This window comes from Jaculus jaculus, chromosome 11 (genome assembly GCF_020740685.1).
Source record: "Jaculus jaculus isolate mJacJac1 chromosome 11, mJacJac1.mat.Y.cur, whole genome shotgun sequence".
NCBI classification, from domain to species: domain Eukaryota; kingdom Metazoa; phylum Chordata; class Mammalia; order Rodentia; family Dipodidae; genus Jaculus; species Jaculus jaculus.
The window spans coordinates 61226557-61250116 of NC_059112.1; the positions used below are offsets into that span (position 1 = coordinate 61226557).

Sequence of the window (23560 nt, forward strand, 5' to 3'; positions counted from 1 at the left end):
CTTATTTTTTTACATTTTCTTTTTGTTTTTTCCAGGTAGGGTTTCAAGCTGACCTGGAATTCACTATGTAGTCTTAGGATGGCCTCAAACTCACAATAATCTTCCTACCTCTGCTTCTTGAGTACTGGGATTAAAGCTGTGTGCCACCATGCCTGGCCAAATTTTTATTTATTTATTTGGAAGTAGAGAGATAATGGGTACACTAGGGCCTCTAGCCACTGCAAATGAACTCCAGACACATGTGCCACTTTGTACATTTTTTATGTGGGTGCTGAGGAATCGAATCTGAGCTCTTAGGCTATGCAGACAAGTGCCTAAACTGCTAAGCTATCTCTCTAGTCCTACAGACATTAAAAAAAAATTTTATTTTGTTACTTTTCTTTATTATTTGAGAGGACAGATAGAGAGAAAGAGGCAGATCGAGAGAGACAGACAGACAGAGAGAGAATGGGCACGCCAGGGCTTCCAGCCACTGCAAACGAGCTCCAGATGCATGCGCCCCCTTGTGCATCTGGCTAACGTGGGTCCTGGGGAATTGAACCTTGAACCAAGGTCCTTAGGCTTCATAGGCAAATGCTTAACCGCTAAGCCATCTCTCCAGCCCCCTACAGACATTTTTAAACACCCAAGTCTGGTACCTCTAATAAAGCCCAGCTGGGCAGGCCTTAGAGAGGTGCAGTCTCAGGAAGGAGGTGAAAGTTCAAGGAGACAGTTTTGCTTTGTTTCACAGAATGAAGACCCTCTCTCTCATGTATTGTGCAGGTTGTTTGAGGCAAAGAATTACAGAACAGCAAGTGAAGGGGCCACATGCTACGGGAGATAGCTCTGGAAGAGGAAAGGTTTGTTTGGGCTTGTGATTTCGAGGTTTCAGTCTACAGTCCTTCAACCTGGCTACTGTAGTGACACAGAACATCATGACAAGAGCACATGGCAGAAGAAACTGCTCACCTCTGGCAGCAAGGAAGCAGAGAGATAAGAAGAAGGGCCAAGACAAGATGTTTCCTTGAAGGGCGTGCTCAAGTGACCTAACTTCCTCTCATAGACTCCACCCCCTGAAAGTCTCACTACCATAGCACCACAGGCTGGGGACCAAGTCTTCAATATGGGCTTTGGAGGACATTTGAGTCACAAACCTTAGCACATATTTATTGTTTTTCTTTTCTTTTTAAAAAATATTTTATTTTTTTATTTGCACACATAGAGAGACAGAGGGAGAGAGAGAATGGGCACTGCTAAGGAACTCCAGATGCATGTGCCATTTTGTACATCTGTTTTTACATGGATACTGGGGAAATGGACCCTGAGTTTAGGCTTTGCAGGCAAGCTCCTTAAGCACTGAACCATCTCTCTAGCTTTTGGGGTTTTTTGTTTGTTTGTATTTTGTTTTTTTCAAGGTAGGGTCGCACTCTAGTCAAGGCTGATCTAGAACTCTGTAGCTCCATTATGGCCTTGAACTTAGAGCAATCTTCCTACCTCTGCCTTCTGAGAGCTGGGATTAAAGGTGTGTGTCACCACGCCTGGCAGCATTATTGTGATGATTTGTTTCTGCTTTATTCTTCACTGCTAGGCTCAGGGGACATGACTGACCTGTCACAGGACCCCCAGGATCAGCTCACAGTAGGTAAGTGAATAAATGGCTGTGGTGAGGACTGTTCTGGTTTGCACTGAAAAAAGAAAGTAGTACAGAAACCACACCTGACCTGATGTGGGCTTCTGTGTCCATCAGTCATCAACTGAATCTATGCAAGGCCTGGCCACAGAGAAGAGCCCTGGGATGCTGTGTGGATAAGGGTCTGGGTTCATAGAAGAGCCCTGGGATAGTGCATGGATGGTGTGTGGATGTCTAATGGGGTGCTCAGGGTTCAGGAAAGCCCTTGAATCCTAAACCCTAGGTTCATTTCTAATTTTAATCAAAGACTTGACTAAAAAAAGACTGAGAAAGATAATTATTAAGTTATTATATTTATTGAAGGAAGTATAAAGCCAAGGAAAGGCACCCTCATGGGAAAACCATGGAAAGAAAAGAGAGAAAAGAAAGCTTCAAGAGCTCCTGCCCTCTGGGGAGCTGGAGGGGATAAAGAGCCAGTGTGGAGAGTAAGGACTAGGGGGCTTTCCCCTGGGCTCAGCCTGACAGGGCCTAGCGGAGGGGAAACTCACCAACAGCTGGAAGTTCCCAAGTGGTCAAGCAGCACAGAGAGCCTGCCCTCCCCTCACAAATTTAGTTATAACCTTATGGTGGTGGGCCCTACCTTTCAGCTCAGGTGAACCAGAGGGTCAGCTGGTTGGTTAAGGCTAGAGGCTGTCGCAGGAAAAGGCTAGTCCGGACATCAAGTGCCAGGGGTTGAACTTGACCAACACAATGTTTCCTAGGAAAGACCTCCCTCCCAGGAGGGGTCCAGGTTGCTTGTGGAGAAACAGTTCTACAGAACTAGGCAGTAAATCAGATCATCATTGATTTCTAGGAAACGCAGGCTTTCCTGTCTTTTTTTTTTTTTTTTTTTTTTTTTACTTTCAGGGGCCCAGTCACCCTACCTGCCTACTCCCTCTCAGAGGAGAGCCTGGGCTCATAGAAGAGCCCTGGGATGCTGTGGATTGCTGTGGATTAGAGTCTGGACTCACAGTCGATGCTGGAATTCATAGGACTTTGAGCAATTTTATTTGTCAGTTTTGGGTCCAAGGCAGAGACACCAAAACAGTTTCCTTGAGTCTAAAACTTTTTTTAAAAAATTATTTATTTGCAAGCAGACAGAGTAAGAATGAGAGAGAGACAGGGAAGGGGCACACCAAGGCCACTGCAAATGAACTCCAGGTACATGCACCTTTTTGTGCCTCTGGCTTTATATGGGTACTGGAGAATCAAATCCAGGCAAACAAGCTTTGCAAGTTCGTGCATTCAGCCACTGAGCCATCTCTCCAGCCCATCTAAGGAGAGACTGGCAGGGTCTGAAACCATAGAGGGAGAGAGGCATCGAACCAAAGAGGAGAAGAGGAGAGGGTGAGGAAGACAGGTGGGGGGAGGAGGGAAGAAGGCACACACACACACCAGGAAAATAACAAAGGACCAAAGAGAACGAGAGGGAGAAGGTGGGGTTAAGGATCACAGGAAAAGGAGGAGAACTGCTCTGCAAGGGAGGGGACTTGAATGATGTGCTGAGGTAGAGGCTGAGAGAAAATGGCATCCTCCCTATTCAGCTCAGGGGTACTCAATTACCATAGCAGGAGAGAATTCCAGAATTCCAGACCTAATCTGAGCATGGCCATATGGGAGAGGGGAGTTAAGGGGGTGAGAGAAGAGAGCTCTGGGTCTCTTATATTCCAGACATTTTGTTAACATTTTTTAAAAGAACAAACAATTTTATAGGAAAGGGAATAGAAGAGGGGTAGCTTGGTGGGAGACAATGTGATCATATTCCTAATTGCTTTAGGCTGAATTGGGGCATGGTAGGGACAGGAGACTTCCTCTTTTCTGATTGTCTTACATCAGGAAGATGAGGGTAGCCTGCTGAGGAGTGGTCTGGATGAATCAAATTAGCTGAGGGATAAAAAGGGGCCTATGAATACAAGGATCTAAATTATTATTAAGGAAGTAGTGAGTATTTTTAAAACCATTTGGAATTGCCAAAATGAATTGTATAAGTTAAATAGGCAAATTAAGGACTGAAATGACTGGGACATGGTGTACATACTCATAACACTGAAAACCAGAAAAATCTCAGCAAATATGAGCCCCGGTAAATAAAAGAATGATTTTATCTCAGCAGACATCAGCAAGGTTTCATAGATAGTCTAGCTTGACAGGGAATATATTTAGAAATATAACTCAAGACTAGGGGGTGTCTCAGTTGGTCACAGAGATGTCAAATCATACACAGGAAAAGCTAACATACTGACTATTTTTAAAGGCTAATATAGGACTAGACAGATGGCTTGGCAGTTAAGAGCACTTGCTACCTAAGCATGAAGGCCCCTTGGGCTATAGACCTCAAGCTCCAACTCCCCAGAACCCTTGTGAAAAGCTAGGTGTGGCCATGCATATCTGTAACCCCAATCCACAGGAAACAGAAACCAGAGAATCACTGGGATTTACTGAGAAACAGCAGCTCTGTGTTGAGACCCAGATTCAAGGAAATGGTTGAGTGATAAAAGAAGGACACCCAGTGTCTCCTCTGACCTCTGCATGCATGCATGTGTATGAGGTGTGTGCAATGCACACACACATACATATACTACATCTCACATACATACATGATGTAAAAAAATAGGCTAATATAACCCAAGATAATTTTGGCTCTGGATCTATATCATTTAACTCCACAATTACTAGAGTTTGTTGTTGAAGTTCTAATAACATGAGTGTGGCTTCTGGGACCCTCAGCTTTTGGTTCCCTTTTGGCCAAGTATGTTGTCCCATGTTACTAGGAAGCTTACTCCCAGGGTCTGCCATATGAAGCTGAAGAGGCAGAAAGGCACTTGTAGTCAGCCCCTCATTGCTGGGACAAACAGGTGACCAGAAGCAGCTTATGGGAGAAAGGGTTTTATTTCAGGCTTACAGAATCCAGAGGAACACCACCAAGGGCAGAAGAAGCTGTCTCACTTCCATAGATCTAAGCAGAAGGACACCACCAAACAACCAGCAAACATCAATAGCAGCAAGCACAAACAGCCAGAACTTAAACTGCTCTTCACAAACCTTAGGGCTGGACTCAAGATCTGCCCAGTGACATACCTCTTCCCCAGTAGGGCTCTGCTCACTGGAGACTCAAATTTCAAGCCTGCATCTATGGAGCCACACATTTAAACTACTACAGTAGTTCTTCAGTGAAAAGTTATAATTTAATCTACAATGTTGTTATAAAAGAAACTCCTGGACCATACTAATCTAATTAGCCATTATGACTTAGGTCTTAATTAGATATTTTTTATGTATCTAACATGACATGTAACATATCAAGAGACATTTAACATGCCTTGAAAAGAATTTAAGAAATTAACCAACTTTTAAGTTCTTAGTTATGAGGTTTAAGTTTTTTATAATAGTCTTTAATGGAGAAAGCTCGTCGTTTTTACTTACCTGTTCAGAGATCAAAGAGATCTTAGATTTAGAGGAATTAAAGAAAGTGTGTCAGGTTGAGAAAGCTAAAAACTGTTTAATTGGAACAATTTATTATAATCAGTTGTTTATGCAACCTCCATTATAGAGGATAAAAGATCATAGGTAAATGAAATTTTGTATAATTTGGTCTAAGTTTTTATCTGTTAGAATGGGTTTTCACAGCTGGTTGTGTGGTATACCTTTAATCCCAGCACTCAGGAAGCAGAGGTAAACAGATAACTGTGAGTCCGAGGCCAGCCTGAGACTTCAGAGTGAGTGCCAGGTCAGCCAGGGCTAGAGTAAAACCCTATCTCAAAAAAAAAAAAAAAAAGCCATAATAAGTTTTCTACTGAGCAAATAAAAACTTTTCCCAATAAGAAAGCACACAAATTTAGCATTTGGATATCATTAAGTTTAGGGGAGTCAGTCTGCCCCCTCCTTTCTCTAGCTCTGTGACTGCTGTTTATCCCTGGGGCATCAAGGCAGTCTCTGCTTTCAGTGTTGTCCAGTCTTCTCCATGGATGCTATCTGTGTCCAAATGGTCCTCTTCATGAGGACATCCATGTGTTTAATCAGGAATTACTAGTGGCTTTATTATCTCCAAGTAAGGTCACATTCAGGGAACTGGGGTTGAGGACTTCAACTTTGGCACATGAAGGAGACACTGTTCACCCATGGCATCTGTTCAGGTTTCCAACTTTGGTTTATTTCTCTCTCTGTCTCTCTCTCTCTCTCTGCCTGCCTCTCCCTCCCTCCCCCCTCTCTCTCTCTCTGTGGGGGGGTGCATGTATATATACTATGAGTACATTACATGTACCTGTTTGTAAGTGTGGGTGCAAGCTCCATTGATTCCTCTGCTTCCCTGGCTCTGGGATTACAGGCACACACACTACCATGCCCAGCATTTTTACATGGGTGCTGGGGATCTAAACTCAGGTCTTTATGCCTATGTGTCAAACTCTTTACACACTGAGCTTTATCCCCAACCCCTTATTTCTCATCTTGGTTAAAAACTAACCGTGCAATTTCAAAGGGGAAAGTGTGTGTGGGGGGGGGAATTACCATGAGATATTTTTTTATAATCATGGAAAATGCTAATAAAAATTTTAAAAAAATAAAGTAAAAAAAGTGAACACATAAAAAAAAAAACCCACTATGCAAATGGACCAAACACGTTATCACTCTTGTTTCTGTGAGAGGCTTTGAGTTTGTTGATCACTACTTAGAAGAAGCTAGAATTGCCCAGGAGCTTAGACTACCCTTCCAGCTTAGCCAGAGTGGTCAAAGCTCTTTCTGCTCCTGACAGACTTTTACAGATTTATGCCAGGTGTGTTTTTTTATATTTTATTAATTTTATTTTATTTGCATGCAGAGAGACAGAGAGAGAGAGAAGACAGACAGACACACAGAGAATGCCTCTAGCCACTGCAAACAAATTCCACACACAAGTGCCACTTTCTGTGTCTTGCTTTAGGTGGGCACTAATCAATCCCAGTTCATTAGGCTTTTCAGGCAAGTGCCTTAACCATTGAGCAATCTCATCAGCCTCATCCAGGTATGTTTCTGCCTCTTTTTTAACTTAAAAATATTTTATTTATTTTTTATGCATTTATTTGTTTACTTGATGGGGGGGAGAATGGGTGCACCATGGCCTCTAGCCACTGCAAATGAATTCCAGATGCATGCTCCACCTTGTGCATCTGGCTTTATGTGGGTACTGGGGAATTGAGCCTGGGTCCTTTGGCTTTGCTGGCAAGTGTCTTAACCACTAAGCTCCTTTTTCAACTTTTTATTGATAACTTCTACAAGTATAGCATTTTCTACCTCCCAGATTCATCTTCCATTAAATCCCTTCTTTGAATCTATTCTTCTTTCCAATTAGTTCTTTTTCTATTCTGATATCATTTTCCCCTCCTATTATGAAGGTCTGTGTAGATAATGTCAGGCACTGTACAGTTATGAATATCAAGGCCAATTTGTGTCTAGAAGGCAAGCATTGTTTCACATTACTAACATTTTACTTGTGGGAATATATAAAAACATAAGATCTGTCATTTTAATCACAGTTAAGAGTCCAATACAGAGGCCTTGAGTACAGGCACAGTGTCATGCAACCATCACGTGCCCCATCTACAGAAAATTCCATCTCCCAAAACGGTCCCCACTGAGCATTGAACACTAATTCTCCTCTACCCCAGGGATCTCTTTCTCTCTCTCTCTCACTCACTCTCTTCTCCCTCCCTCCCTTCCTCCCTCCCTTTTCTTTCTCTCTCTCCTTATTCATATAAGTCAAATTCTATTTCTTCTTTTACTACTAGATCATTTCACTTGGCATAATGTCCTCAAGAGGTTGCAGTTCTTGTCAACATACCCTTCCTCCACAGGTTGAGCCACGTCCCTATAGGGCCTGTCACTCTCCCCTCCCCTCACCACTTGGAGCAGGGCTTCCATCTCTTTCCTGCATAGGTGCTGCTGCTGTGCACACTCCACATGAATTACTAGTGGAGCCAGCTTCTCTGTTCTTTTGAAGTGTACCAGGGAGTAGAATCCCTTGTCAAAAGTGTCCTTGACTTTCCCCAAATGAGCTAGCACTGTGCATTAGGAGCTCACCTGATCATCTGACAGGTTAGTTGGGATGGTGGCCTGTTAATTTCCAATGTGTATCTCATGGAAATATAGACCCATTCCCTGGAAAGGGTACCCAGGGATGCCAGGGTTGAGGGCCCCCTCCTCCCTGTGTCTTCCTGGGGAGGGTGCCCAGGGCTGAGGATCCCTTCCTGTTTCCCTAGGAGAGCAGTGATGTCCACACTGGATGACTATACTGGAGAGTACACATGCAGCAGCCTGACAGTCCAGCAGTTACAGCACATCAGGACTGGCTCCCTGTGTCCTAAGCACAGCATGATTTCATCTGGGAGCCCAAAACCTGGCAGGAAGCAGATGTGGGTCATGTTTTTGAAGAGTGCCATGTTCATTAGCTTCTTTTCTCATTGCTGTGACCAAATACCTGGTAAGATGCAACTCAAGGGCTTATATTGCCTCAAAGGGAAGTCATGGTGTCAGAAGCAAGCAGTGGCTAGTCACACTGGGTTCACAGGAAACAGAGAGAGATGAATGCTAGTGCTCAGCTAACTTTCTTCTTTGTATTCAGTCTGATAACCCAGCTCATGGAATGGTGCCACACCGTAGTTATAATAGGTTTTTCCACCTCAACTAAGCTAATTTAGAAACTGCATCATGGACATGCCCAGAGATTTGTGTCCTGTGTGATTCTAAATCTTGTCAAGTTAAAATCAGTATAAACCATCACAACTCCAGCCTTTGTCAACTTGACATCCAAACTTATCACTTTTGTTTATTTTTATTTATCTACTTGAGAGCAACAGACAAACTGAGAGAGAAAGAGGCAGATAGGTAGAGAATGGATGTGCCAGGACCTCCAGCCACTGCAAATGAACTCCAGATGCGCCATCTTGTGCATCTGGCTTACATGGGTCCTGGGGAATCTAGGCTTGAACCAAAGTCCTTAGGCTTCACAGGCAAGCATTTAACTGCCAAACCATTGCTCCAGCCCAAAGTTTATCAGTTTTTAAAAATTATTTTTATTTATTCATTTGAGAGAGACAGAAATAAGTAGAAAGATAAAGAGTGTGTGTGTGTCTGTGTGCGCGTGCATGCGTGTGTGTGCATGAATGTGCCAGGGTCTCCTGCCACTTCAAATGAACTCCAGATGCATGTGCCACATTGTGCATCTGGCTTCATGTAGGTTCTGGGTATCAAAACGAGGTAGTCAGACTTAACAAGTAAGCACCTTTAACCACTGAACAATCTCTCCAGTCCTCAAGCATATCACTTTTTAAAAATTTTATTTGAGACAGAGGGAGAGAGGGAGAATGGGAATGCCAGGGCCTCTAGCCACTGTAAAGAACTACAGACTCATATGCCCCTTGTGCATCTGGCTAATGTGGGACCTGGAAAATCTAACTGAGGCCCTTAGGCTTCACGGGCATACGCCGTAACCACTAAGTCATCTCTCCAGCCCCTCAAGCATATCACTTTTTTTTTAAAATTTATTTGAGAGCGACAGACACAGAGAGAAAGACAGATAGAGGGAGAGAGAGAGAATGGGCGCGCCAGGGCTTACAGCCTCTGCAAACGAACTCCAGACGCATGCGCCCCTTTGTGCATCTGGCTAACATGGGACCTGGGGAACCGAGCCTCGAACCGGGGTCCTTAGGCTTCACAGGCAAGCGCTTAACCGCTAAGCCATCTCTCCAGCCCAAGCATATCACTTTTAAGCCATAACTTTCCACTCCTGAAGCTGGTAGCCATCTCATAATGCAAAATATATTCAGTCAACAGCCCAAACTCAAAAATCCATACTTGTTGTTTTTTTGGTTTTGTTTTGTTTTGTTTTTTGAGGTAAGGTCTGCTCTAGCCCAGGCTTACCTAGAATTCACTACGAAGTCTCAAGATGGCCTCGAAGTCATGGTAATCTTCCTATTTCTGCCTCCCAAGTGCTGGGATTAAAGTCATGTGCCACCATGCCTGGCCATAGTGGTTTTTTGGTTTTTTTTTTTTTTTAAAAGACAGTTTCAACATTGTTCTAAAATGTAAGTTGCTGCGTCTCTTCTGAGACTCTGGCAATCTTTTAACTGTGAGGATCTGTACAAGCAAAAACAAGTTACATAGTACCAGTATCCCATGGCATAGAGGAGACATTCGTATTTCAAAAGGGAGGAATAGGGGCAGAGCAAGAAAGATCAGACCCCAAACCACACCAAAACCCAGCAGAATAAACACATAATCCTACAGCTCCATGTCCAGCTCTTATGGTGGAATCACCGGGGCTCCAAGGGCGTTGGGTGGCCTCTTCTCTCCAGCTCTGCTGACTAGCGTATACAGCATCTCTGTTGAGCCAGCTTCGCTCCATGCCTGCATTTTTGCTCAGTAGACATCCTGTGGTTCTAGTATCTCTAGTATCCTGGAGTTTCCACTACAAGTTGGACTTTACTTTCACCACTTCACTCAGTGACCTCTCACAGTCACCTTGCAGACTCTGAACCTGCAACACACTGCCTAGCCACAGTGACTCTCTCAAACCACAGAGAAAGACCCCATGGCCCCATCAATTTTATATTTTTCCTACCTAAAATAACCAGTACCACATGAACAATGCTGCTGCTGTGTCAAACAGGGAGATGCAAACACACATCTATTCACCCCACAAAGGACACAGATGGCAGACTAAAGCACAATTACATCAAAACCAGTTTTGGTAAACCAGTGAGTTTAATGGAGTTACTTTCAGAGCAGGAGAGGGGTTACTTACAGAAATGTGGAGCCCCCTAAACAGCCATATCATCAAGAAGTCTCATCCATGCATAGATGACAACCTCCACATTGTTGGTTGGAGCTCCCTGTGTCAGGATTACCCCCACATAGGCTCTGCTCACAGCCTCAGAGTGAGAGCTTCCTTATAGAGCATGAAGAGCCCAAAGTAGCCGCTTCAGTGGAGCTCATTGTCCCTTGTTGATCTTTTACAGTCTATATACTCTAACTCTCCCTGAGGCCCCAAGACCTTGAGCATCATTGCATATACCTGAGATCCCAGGTGGGAGCCTGACGGCTCTCCCACACCTCTCCTTCCATAAAGGAATGCCAACAGGCCCAATCTTGCAAGTCTTTCATGAGTTGTCCCAGTGGCTTTTGATAAACCTGACATTCATCATTTATTGCTTTCAATGTGGAGGAATTTGTCTTACAACAGCTGCCAAGTTCTGTTGCTTGCTTGGATTGGAGCTTGGCTCCTATGGACCACAGATGCAAGGCTGACCTTGAGGAAACACTTTCTCAGGCAAGTGCTTTTGATAAGGGTACCCCTTCAGCAACATTCTCAGTTTAGGGTCTCTCCTTTCACATAATTTTGCATTTTCATAAAATGAAGCCTGCCATTGATGGGGGTCTTACCCTCAGTGCACTTGTACTGTTGTCCCAATGTATAGTGCCAGATTTCTCTTCAGTGATACAAATCTCTTTATCAATTACAGCTACTCTCACATATGTCCTGTCTGCAATATTAAATTTGTGTTTTTTCTTGCTAAATGGCACATCTTTCATATATTTTCTCTCCCCCTTTTCTCTCTCTCTCTCCACCTGGATCAGAATATAATATTGAGCAATAACCATCACATAGTCTGAATGTTATTCTGTCTTGAGATTTCCTCCACTAAACAAATTGGTGTACTACCTTAGAATTCATCCTCACCCAAGTTCTCAAGACACACTGGAATACAACCAGATTGTTTGCCAGAACATGAATGGACTCTTCATAGAATCCTTGTACCCCTCTGTGAAACCAGGTAAGCTGGGCCTCCATCCTCCTCATCTGTCTCAGCATTCTGATCTTCCAAAATCCCAGAAATGTTAATCTCTGCTCACAGCATTCTAGGGCTATTCTAGCATAAAGTTCTACATTCTTTCACAAAACCAGTTCCAAAGGCCTATGAACCACATAGTTAGGTTTGTCACAGCTATGGCCCCACTTCTTGGTACCAAAATTCTATATTAATTTCTTGTTGCTGTGATGAAATATATGACAAGTAGCAACTGACAGGAGGAAGGGTTTATTCTGGCTAAGAGTTTGAGAGGTACAGTTAGTTCAGAATAATGGGAAGGCATGATGGCAGGAGTTGAAGGCAGCTGGTCCACAGTCAGGAAGCAGAGAGAGATGAATGCAGATGCTCAGTTCCATCTCTCCTTTTTATTCAGTCCAGGACCCAGCCCATGAAATAGTGTCATCCATAGTTCAGGTGGATCTTCCCTCTTTAATTAACTCAATCTAGAAACTCCCTCAGATATACCCAGAGAGCTATCTCCTAGGTATTTCTAGATCCTAGAAAGTTGATAATCAATATTAACCATCACACTAATTGTGAGGAGCCCAGTGTAGACCACACAAAGACACAGAGACAGACATGCATGTAAATGACACACAGAAACATGCATGAGGAAACACAAATACACAGAGGCATATGTTCTTCTCTCTCTCTCTCTCTCTCTCTCTCTCTCTCTCACACACACACACACACACACACACACACACGCAGAAAGGGGCACTCCTTGATAGAGAGCCTACAATGAAGAGGAGCAGTCAAGTTACAGAGCTGTGTGCAAAACATACCAGTGCTCCTCTGTGGCCCATGAGGGACATGTGGGTGATGACAGGGAGATGAAATCAGGACCTGGGTAGATGAGGAAGCAGCATCAAAGAGGTCCTGAGCACCCCTCCTGGAACACCTGTGGTCACAGCAGCTTGCTTTAGTTAACTGCTGACTGTGTAAAAATGTCTATCCACCTGCTTGCTTACCATTCAGCCACTGGCCAATGTTTCTGTTTCTGGGAGTACTTCCCACAACTGAGGAGAATGAGCCATAGTTCCCATTCTCTGACCACTTCCCACCACCAGGAGCCTAGAGTATAGTACTGAGGACACCATGGGAAAAGACCTCTTCTCTGCTTGGGAATAGCCAAAAATTGCCCATCCTATGTCCCCAGCAGTAAGGTCTGGGACCAACTCTGGTCAGTGGCCACACACAACAGCAACTTGTGATCCTTCTGAGGGATCTTTTTCCTACAGGTCACCTGTCCAATAGCAAATCCTCTGTTTATCTAGGATCCCTGATGACCTGTGGGAAGAGCCCTGATCTTACATCCAAAAGACCAACATTCACTTATCTGAAGTGGCAAGCAGCAGTGGGCGTACTCAGCAGCAGGCTGGACACAGGTTCTCCCTACATGAGCTTGAAAACAGAGGCTGGTCCTGGAGGCTGTGGGACAGCAGAGGTGATGAGGCTAATGGCTTTCATAAAACAGGCATGCACCTCAGCACTTCTCTTCTACCCATGGCCATAGCCTCCTGAGGCCACACACCTCAGAAGCCATGATTCTTTTAGGACTATAGCAAGCTAGTGAGAATTGTTCCTGCCCAGAACCCAGAATGGCTATCATTGTGAAGGGCTAGGCTAAAGTTCTCCAAATGAGCACATGTCCTAGTGGCAATTGCTGGGCAAGGAGAAGCCCAGTTCAAGGTCAGCTGCCACCCCTCCTGATGGGTCTGGTTGAGGACATCTGTGTCATCTGTTGACAGGCTGTGGTGAGGTATAGGTTTTAGGAGGAAGGCATCTCAGGACCCTCCACAGCTTCTTAGTCTAAAGGGCAACATGGATCAAGGTGTCAGGTTCACTTTCCAAAACCTACATGGTGGGTCTATAGGTGGTGGTTATCTCAGCTTGCTGTGCAAGTACAGGTAATTGGTTTAAAAGGTCAGGCCCATCTCTGTAACATGTATTTGTTTGCGAGTGAGCTTTTTCTCAGATAAACTGTCTTTTCCACCTCAGAGAGGTGACCCAGAATTGCTGAAGCTCTTCAGGGCTGGAAGGAACTTTGCAGATTAAAGCCATGTCAGCATCAGCCAAGTGCAAAGGGAATGAGAGTCATTATGAAGAAATTCAATTAAAATAAGAGGTACACCATAAACTTTGATGGATAAACTCCAAACGCAGCTATTATACCTTGGCTAAGTTACATAAATAATTGCTTTCACTGCATATTTTTTGAGACATAGCCCAGGGTGGCCTCAAGCTAACAATCCTCATACTTCAGCCTCCTGGTGCTAAGACTATAGGCATGTGCCAATATGTCTGGCTTTGAATTACATCTAATTACAAAAGACCAAGCAAGTGTGAAAACCTGAGTCCCAAATGTTCTCCTTCCTTCTTCTGAATGACTCCTGAAACCTTGGTAGGTCTCAGAAAAGTCAAGCTGACCTGCACTGAGGCCCCAGGTCGCTGAGTAGATGGCAGGAGCATGTGGCCTCAGAGGTAGCAGAATCCAGACCAGCATGGCAGCACTAGGCCTCATGTACCAGTCCTTTTTCTTCATGCTTTGGTCCCACTGGAAGAAAGGCAGCTATAGGGACTTCTGGGAAGGTGACATGAAGAACTGTGATATAAAACACTTGCCCGCTGCAGACATGCACAACAGGGGTAGATGACCATGAACAGGTGTCCAACCTAAAGCTGGGAGGAAAGTCGCCAGGCTCCAGGAAGGATGGAGCAATGTCAAGTACCAACAGTGCGCTTGGAGTCAATTTAACCATGACCCCCAAGATTAGCCCAAGAGCAAGCAGCTGAGGAAAAACAAATAAAAACCCAAGGGAAGAAATTAAAGTAATAAAGTAATAACAACAAAATCCTGCATGAAAGGGCAGCAAAATGTGGCTTCCCAGGAAAATTGGCCTGGCATGTATTTTTTTTTTTTTTTTAGCTTTTTATTGACAGCATCTCTACATATTGACAACATACCTTGATCCTAATCTCCTCCCACACCCTCCATTTTTCTCCCTCCCTAATCTCCTCTCCATTGAATGCCTTTTTCCCAACTAGTCTCTCTTCTGTTTTGGTGTCATCACTTTTTTTCCATCATGTATTTTGGTAAATGAAGTTTGTTTGTTTGTTTGTTTTTAACAGAGTGGTATCCATTTATGAGAGGTCCATGGCTGCAACTTTACACTGAAACTTCAGGGTGGTGACACAGACCACAAAACCTGAAAGGAATGAAACACTTACACTGTGTTTGTGACCTTTGTAGAAAACATCTGTGACCTGGAGAGCTATCTGCAGGTAAATCACAATCAGGGTAAAGATAGCCATTTTCAGATGTCCAAAGGGTGTCTGAAAAAGGTGTCATTACACTCCAGCAAGGCATAAATAGAGTCCAGGAGGAGGGAAAAACACAGGAGAAATAACAAGCAGCCTGTAATCACCCCCATAGCATGTTCTTACCTCTTCCAAGGGAGTCAGAGTCTGGGTGATACATGGTTGTAGGAATGCTTGATGCTGACCCCAGGCTGGCTGGAGCATAGGACTTCCTTCCTCCATTGCCCATATTTGCTCAGCCCATCCTTCCTAGTGAAGCACCACAAAACTGCATGTGCCCACCCTCCATCTCAGCATCTTTTCCAGAGAGTCTGCCCCACAGCCACCTTGCTGAGGTTGTGACAAAAGGAGTTTGGAGTTTATGCTGGCTGAGATGAAAAAGCCATGGGCCAGCTGTGAGCAAAAAGCTGTTTGGGGGCTGGAAAGATAGCTCAGCAGCTAAAGTGTTTGCTTGAAAAGACTGATGGCCTGGGTTCCATTCCCTGCTACCCACATAAAGCCAGATGCACCTGAAGCTCACTTGCAGTGGCAGGAGGCCCTGGCATGTCCTTTCACACTCCCCTCACCCTTGCTTGCAAACAAATAAAATATTAAAAAGAAATAATTTTGTGAGATAACTTGAGCTTCTTGGAGGAAGGGGAAGTTGTGAAGTGTGAGAGTGGGGGAAAATAAGAATTCCAGCTCCCTATATATTCATCCCAGTGACAGTGATTGCTGGCTGGAGAAAGGCAATAGCTGGGAGTGTGGCAGTAAGCGACCTGTCTATGACATATTTTGAACAGAGTGCTATCCTGCTTGGGAGTCTGTAGCAAGTAGCAAAGCCTTCCATCCAACCTCACTGAAGTCAGGGACAAGACACAGATGATCACCATCACTACTCAAATGCAACACCAAATAGGGGTGGAGAGGAAGGGGGAAAGGCTACCACCAAGTGCTCTAGACAATAGGATGATTGTAGCTAATAATTATAAGGTTTGTGAATGACTGAAGACCATGCACGACCACCCTGAGGCAGGAAAAAAGTGAGGCCTGGGCTGCTGGGCTGTCTCACAGGACAAGAGAGAGAGAGAACAGCCAGCATGAGTCTGAATAGTTTGGGGTTTCATAGAGCTTTTCTTTTGGGGAGGGAGATACAGAAGACAAAGGACTGAGGAATTCAGTGGAGAGCAGGGACCAATCTGAGGAGGTAATCAATCACAGAATGGATTGCTGTCAGAGGAGCCTGGTTGTCTTGGCAGGAAAACTATGGCCAAGAGCATTGTTAGGTCAGGGGAGTAAGTGTTAGGCAATGTAAACATCAGAAGTTGTGTCAGTCAGACTGCTGTCGTTCTCCTCCATTTCAACTCCATCCTGAGACCTTTGTCCTACCTAACATTCCAGCATTTTGTTAAGGATAGGGACATGGTCATCTCTTATTACTGCTTCCTGCTGTGAGGGGACATTGTGAAGTATTTCATGGGATACTGTGTCAGCAGCTGGCAAGTCCCTTCTGAGAAGGTGATGGGAATTGAGTCTGAGGTGGCTAAAAGTTGATACTGAGTTGAAGAAGTATAGGTTACCAAAAGTTGGTTGAATGAGTGATGTGTGAGATTATGTAGGTGGTTTTGGGTGTGTTCTCAAAGAGAGGGGGCTATCAAGAGTTAAATAAAATATCCCCATTAATGGCCTGAGTAATAGTAGTAGCCAAGGCCAAATAGTTTCAAAGACAGTGGGGCATCAGGTTAGAGTCTGTCAGCCAGAGTTTAGAGTTTTTTAATCTCTAATTCTATTTTACCTCATTGGTTTATAAAATAGCAACATTACATGAAGAGGAAGAGACAGGTTCCTCCCTTCTCAGCTGTGATGAAGTCAAGAATTTAATGGTTCTGAAGGACTACTGATGTAAATGAAGTCACCTGTTGCTGTTGCAGGTAAAGGGCCACAGCAGAGTCATTAATGGCTGTACTCAGTTTTGTGGAAGGCTGTTGTCCTAGCCTAATTGCAGTCAGTCCAGTAGCTGTTATAGAGAAGGCAAGGTATTTTTATTACTATAAGTAAAAGTATAAGTAAATAGACTGTGACAAGCTCAACCTTCTGGGATATACTTCCTTTAGGCAAAGGGCCAGTCTCTATTAGCTGGTCATTGGAAACCATAAAATGTCTTGTAATCAGGGACCCTGTGTGGAGTGGTAAAAGAGCTTCCATCTATATTTACCATGTGTGGTCAGGGTCAGGGAAGGGAGACAGTGAAATTCTGGGGTTGTGGTAGGTAAGATCTTCTAAAGACAGGAGTGTGTAAGTTGCTTAGGTAGAGGTAGAATGGTAGTTGGGTTAAGTGGGGAGCAGGTGTCTAAAGCAATATTTGGGTTGTCTAGAAAAGTAACATGAAAAAGTTGAACTTTGGATGGGGTTAGAGTTCAAGTATTTAAGTATTGAATAGATGGCCCACAACATATTCAGTGTTTTATTTGTAGTTTATATCTGCAGCCACCTGGCTGGAGGTGGTGTCACTGTGAAGATCTTAAGGAGCTGGGAGATGTGACGCCACACAATATTAAACAGTTGAAGAGACTGAACCAGGTCATCTTCCCAGTCAGCTATAATGACAAGTTCTACAAGGACGTACTGGAGGTCGGCGAGCTTGCAAAACTCGCCTATTTCAATGATATAGCTGTAGGTGCAGTGTGTTGCAGGGTGGATCACTCACAGAATCAGAAACGACTTTACATCATGACACTCGGATGTCTTGCACCTTACCGAAGACTAGGAATAGGAACTAAAATGTTAAATCATGTCCTGAACATCTGTGAGAAAGATGGCACTTCTGACAACATTTATCTGCATGTCCAGATCAGCAATGAATCAGCAATTGACTTCTACAGGAAGTTTGGCTTTGAGATTATTGAGACAAAGAAGAAATACTATAAGAGGATAGAACCTGCAGATGCTCATGTGCTTCAGAAAAACCTCAAAGTCCCTTCTGGTCAGAGCGCAGACACACAAAAGACAGACAACTAAACAAATTACACAAACTTCTTGCACTTGCTTGTTGCCAAATAAAAGAGGCCCATTATTCTCCTTCCCTTTTCTTAAGCTTCCCTCCTTGTTCTTGGTTTTTTTTTTTCCTTCCCCCACCCTTCCTCTAAAAGTTTTAATTCTTTCAAGGACTCTTAAAAATGATCATGTTTGGATTGTTTTAGTTCTCTTATTTTTGTGAGATGGTTGGATTGGAAGGAAGAGAAGGTAAATACATTCTTTGTAGTTTCAGTTAAGATATCTGGTCCCAAAAATTTAGGTGTCAGGTAACTTCAGATTTTTGGCTGATTTTTTTTTTTTTAATGTCCTGCTTTCACATTGAAGGGCAGAGCCTACAATAGTGTTTATTTCAAAAGACAAAAAGAAGCAGCAGCAATATCTTGTTCTCAATTCATAGACAAGTTTAGTGTATTTGTGGTACTTTGAGTTTAAATGTAAAGACTATCTGTGAGATGTCAATCCCTAGACATTGCCTTCACTCTACCTTTAGTCCTTCTGAGCACTCTGTCCAGAGTTGGACCATTGTTATCCTTGTAAGAAATGCTAAGCTTATTTAGGTTTTTAAAGCGTTTTTCTCTACTTGCTGATGGGTGGGGCAGTTTGGGTAGTGCTAAACTTTGGTCAAGTATTTGAGTTAAACTGCATTTTTATTAATGAGTGGTCTGGTTCCTGGCAGGCTTCTTTTTCCTGCCGTTGATTATTACTAAAGGCATTTAACTTTTAGAGTGTGAGCTGGTGAGGTTAATTTTATTATAATATCCCAGCTAGAGATAAGGCCTTTGACTGACCTAAAGAAGTTTCTTATTAAGTTTTTTTCACTTTTTTTCCCCAGTAAGCCCAATAATAGTGAAATTTTAAAAAAATGGAGTTAGGTCCTTATAGGTCCATACCCCTAAATAAACCTGAAGCAGGTGTTTTCTCTTGGACATATTTTAAAAGTACATAAAAAGCTTAGATGGACTTGTGGCACAATAATTGTATTTAATGTCAACTAGTTCAGGCTGTGAAAAGTGTGGCCACTGAGCATTGATAATATATCAAAGAATTTCTAGACAGTATTTTTGAAAATTACATAGCTATACTATTGCTTATCTGGTGGAGAACATCCCAGATTTGCTTACACTCTGTGCCTACAATGTTGAGCTTAAATTTGAAATAAGATGAATCTTTAAAAAAATTGCTTCTATTCTTGGGAAGGTAGAAGTATAAAGTGTTGATACAAATATCACTGTGGCCTCCTCTACTGACAGGTCTAGTTTATGCCCAATCATTTTCTGGTACATAGGGAGTGGCTTTGACAGATTGATAGTGTTTTGTAAGATGAGTGACACATGAAATACTTATATTTTCTTCCCTTTGTCTCATCTCCAATCATTAGTGTTTTAGATTGTCAGTGGTTGTCTATAGCTCAAGAAATGTTGTCATTACACTTTGTAACTGTACACAGAACTTGAGTTTTCTGTCATTTGATTTTAAAAATACTTGACTCATTGTATTTATCCTCATGTAAAATTGTGGTATAAAAGTCTCATTTCCAAATAGGTTAAGTGATAAAAAAATTTTACAAATGTTTGTGCATACTTTACAACCTTAAGTTTTTATTTGAGAATGTGAAAGTACAAAGTAAAATGGACTTAAAGAGCCTTGAGTGCCAAGAACAATATAGAAAAGGGAGTATGATTGATGAATGAGTTTGTAGAGTTATAATCTTAAAATAGTGAAAATGTAGAAAGGACATGCTGGTTTCTTGCATATCAGTTTCGTAAACAGTCCAAACCTAAGCTTAGAAAAATTTAGTGTTTAAATACTTTTACATTCATGAATAAGCTTGTGCTTGATCTTGCCAAGAGAAGAGTGCTTAAAACAGAAAGCATAATTAGTTTTAACAAGTCAGCCATTTTGTAAACTTCCAGGTATCATAATAGATTTTGATATATAAATAAGTTTTCTGAGATGACACTGCCTCTATTTCTATAACCATTTCACCTGGACTATTTAAAATAGTCCAATGAATGTATCCCTAAATGTGGTTATTGAAAACCGAATAGCTGCCTCACGACAGTTAAGTACATGTTATTTAAAGGTAGGAAAACATTAAAAGTTTGAATTGAGTGTGTAGGCTCCCTATCACTACATTTTCTTTTTCCACAGTACTCAGTGACTTACCCTAAATTTTAAGTGTGTGTAAAGGTCAGTTATCCTTCATCAACCCTGTATCAAATAATTCCATCCACTTGCAGAAGAGGCTGGTGTAGAGAGGTAGAGGCTGGCCATTGCTCCATGTAGGATCATATGAGTCAGTAAAGACTCCTGTCCCATATTTTTGTTTTTTGGTAAATGATAAAAATTTTTGAGGTAAAACAGTAGTTCTATTAACTGGAAGGCTATATCTGTCATATTTTTCAGGACAAATAGTTTTTACTGTTGGGCAAATAGGTTAAAATTATACTATTATATGGTATTTGCATTTAGGTTATAAAGAAAAGACTATAGAGAAATCTATGCAATATATAATTTGTCCAGATTAGTTTTCATTTGAGGAAAGGAAGAGTTCTGAAGCATCTCAAAGCAGTTTGCTCATTAATTGAAAGTCCTCCAATAAGAGAACTATTGGGAAACAGTGGTGTATGGTGGTGGAAAACAAAAGCTCCCTCAGTTTTTGGAGGGAAAACTTTAAAAATACTTAAATGGCTAAGTTTATTTGGTGCAGTTCAGAATTAAACTTGTCAATTTTAACATTACTGTTACATCTGAAATAAACTTATGTGATGTTCTGGTAAAAAAAAAAAAAAAAAAGAAGTGGTCTGAAATGAACCTGATCATGTGGATGTTGGTTTTTTGGAACTTTCATTTTGGAGGAATAGACATGGGCTTGGTGCTTACAAATGAAGATGCCTTCTGGAGTAGTAAGCCATGTTTTATGGACTATTCTGAAGAGAGTTTGAGAATGCTAAGTGCAGGCACTATTGAATGTTGAGGCTTGGCTTATGAACTTTCTAAGGGGAAGAAAAGACTGCACAGTATTTTGTTGGAACTGGGCTACTGGCATAAGGGCTGGTTGCATTCTGCTGCCAACACCCAGAGAGTTTGATCAAGGTTAAATTTGTTATGGAGTGATGTGCTTGGCTAAAGATAATTGGACTGATAGATTTAAGATTTTTAAGATGGAAAACCTCAAACAAGTTAAAATTACAGGCACTGAGACTGGTCTTAGGTTATTGAACCTGCTACTATTGTCAAACACATTACCAATCTTAAGAAAGATGGCCCAAGTGCTTTACATTAAAACAACAAAAAGGGTACCTGAAGAAAGACTATCATAAAAATGTAAACTCTTTTGGAAAGAGTTGACTAGAGAAGGAACCTGCTTTTCAAGGTTATGATTTATTTTGTCCCTGAATTAAGAATATGGCTGTGTCTCACACACATGGTACTAGGTTCAGAAGCATAAAAATGCATAGAGTGGTCATGAGTAAATTACACATGGTTCCAGGAGCTGCTGCTGAGATGTGACATGAGGGAGGGAGTGATGTCCTGATAGGCTGAAAGAACCTTTGGAAGATGGATCATGGTTTGCATGAAAACCTGAAGATGTTTTTGATATGCCAGGACTATGCAAGGGCTGCCATAGAATGCACTGTTGGCCCAGGATGGAACTGTTCCCTGGCTACTCTGCCCAGCTGGAGGGGTGGAATTGGGAAATCTGGAGACTGTCACTCTGTGGTTATATTAAACTTGAACTGCAAAAGTTTGATGTTTGTTTGATGATGGTTAAGCTTGATTGTTTTAGTCTCTCCTTGCTATGCATTATACCAGTTGAAAATGTTTACTCTGTGCTTATATTTGCTGGAAGTATTTAACTTGTTTGATTTTACAGGACTTACTATCTTAAATTGGTCAAGACTGTGGGGACCTTAGAAATTGAACTAAGTACAATTTACAGTGTGCAATGGTTATAAATCTATTGGGGAGCAGGGGGGAAATGTAGTAGCTTGAATAGACAGCCCCTAATATATTCAGTGTTTTATTTGTAGTTTACATCTGCAGCTACCTGGCTGGAGGCAGTTTCACTGGGCAGATCTTAAGGTGTGGTGGTGGGTTTGAGATTTCAATCTAAAGATATACAAAGTGTGCCCAGCTGGAGTTCCTGAAGTGTGCTGTGCTGTGTGGCTTTTGGTTTTTAGGTTTGTGCTTCTCTGTCTCTGTTTGGTCCTGTGAAAGCAGGCTAGCTTCTTCTGCCATTATAAAACTTCCCCTGGATCTGTTAGCTTCAATAAATCCCTTCCTTCATAAGTGTGCTTGGTCTGGAGCTGTCTACTACAAGTATCCTCTTTTCGAACCCAGGGTTTCCATTAGTATGTTAGGCCTTGGAGGTCCCAGGTAGCTGGAGTTGGACTGTCACACAACCATCTGAGTGTGAGTTAACTACAAGGCTAAGATTTTAGTAAAATACACAATCCCAAAATTAGAAGAATTATTACCCAAAATGACAGGCATGATCATCACGAAGATCTAGAAATTTACCAAATGATGTGGTCTATATCTGTTCTTGTCACAGTGAGCACTTCTATCTAAAGTTATAGTCTGGGCTGTGGTGATTAAAAATTTTAAGATATACCTTACTTTTTGGCTATATATTTTTTTCTACTCAATGTTTAAGACTAAGTAGGTGGCCAAAGTTTAATTTCATATTGTAATTTAAAAAATATATTCTATTTATTTATTTGAGAGAGAGAGAGAGAGAGACGGGGGGGGGGGGGGAAGAGGCAGAGAAAATGAGAGAATGGGCATGCCAGGGCCTCCAGCCACTGCAAACAAATACCAGACACATGTGCCGCCTTGTGCATCTGGCTTATATGGGCCCTGAGGAATTGAACTGGTGTCCTTAGGCTTTGCAGGCAAATGCCTTAACCACTAAGCCATTTCTCCAGCCCTTATATTGTAATTTTGCAGGTCAGTTAAACCAATGGCTTTGCAGGCAAGCACCTTAACAAATAAGCCATCTCTCCAGCCCTAGCCAGAGGCTTTTAAGTACAAAAATTCCAAAATTCAACTCTGACTTTAAATTGCCTTACCGACTCAATTAAAAGGTCAAAATGTAGATGGAAATTTAGAATTTAGAGAGGCCAATCTGTGAGAGACAGTTCCCAAAGAGGAATGGATGATGGAAGGAGGAGAAGTGAAGCTGAATCATGGTGAGTGCGGGAGCCTGCACCTGGCGGATGGTCTGTGCCCATCAAAGGGTCAGTGGCTGGCCAGGTCAGAGGAAAGGAGGTCTGAGTTATGGCACAAGAGGTAAGGTTTGTGAATGACCAAAGATCATGCATGACCACTCTGAGGCAGGAAAAGAGCTGTTTAGTAGAGCCTAACCTACCAGGCTGTCTCATGTTAGGAGAAAGAGAGAGAGAATAGCTGGCACAAATCTAGATAGTTTGGGTTTTTATAAAGTTTGTCTTTTGCAAGGGGGATATAAAAGACAAAGGACTGAAGAAATCAGGGGAGACCACAGATCAAGCTGAGGAGGTAATCAGAGAATGTATTGCCATCAGAAGAGAAGCCAGGTTGTATCAGCAGGAAAACTGTGGCTGAGGGCACTGTTAGGTAAGGGGAGTAAAGGTTAGGCAATGTAAACATCAGAAGTTACATCAATAAGGCTGCAGTCATTCTCCTCCTTCATCTTGACTCTATCCTGGGACCCTTGTCCTACTGAACAACAATATACTGTCAGGGGCTG

The 23560-nt window shown here is 42.4% G+C and overlaps 1 protein-coding gene across 1 annotated transcript in view; it reads left to right on the top strand.

Annotated features, from left to right (window-relative positions):
• LOC101611385 (N-alpha-acetyltransferase 50-like) overlaps positions 1 to 18070 on the top strand; it is a 54099-nt gene extending 36029 nt beyond the window's left edge. Inside the window, exon 2 of the mRNA XM_045161264.1 lies at positions 17309 to 18070. Within this exon, the coding sequence (XP_045017199.1) occupies positions 17309 to 17808 (500 nt within the window). The 3' untranslated portion in view covers positions 17809 to 18070. The remainder of the gene's footprint in view (positions 1 to 17308) is intronic.
• Positions 18071 to 23560: the final 5490 nt, after the last annotated feature.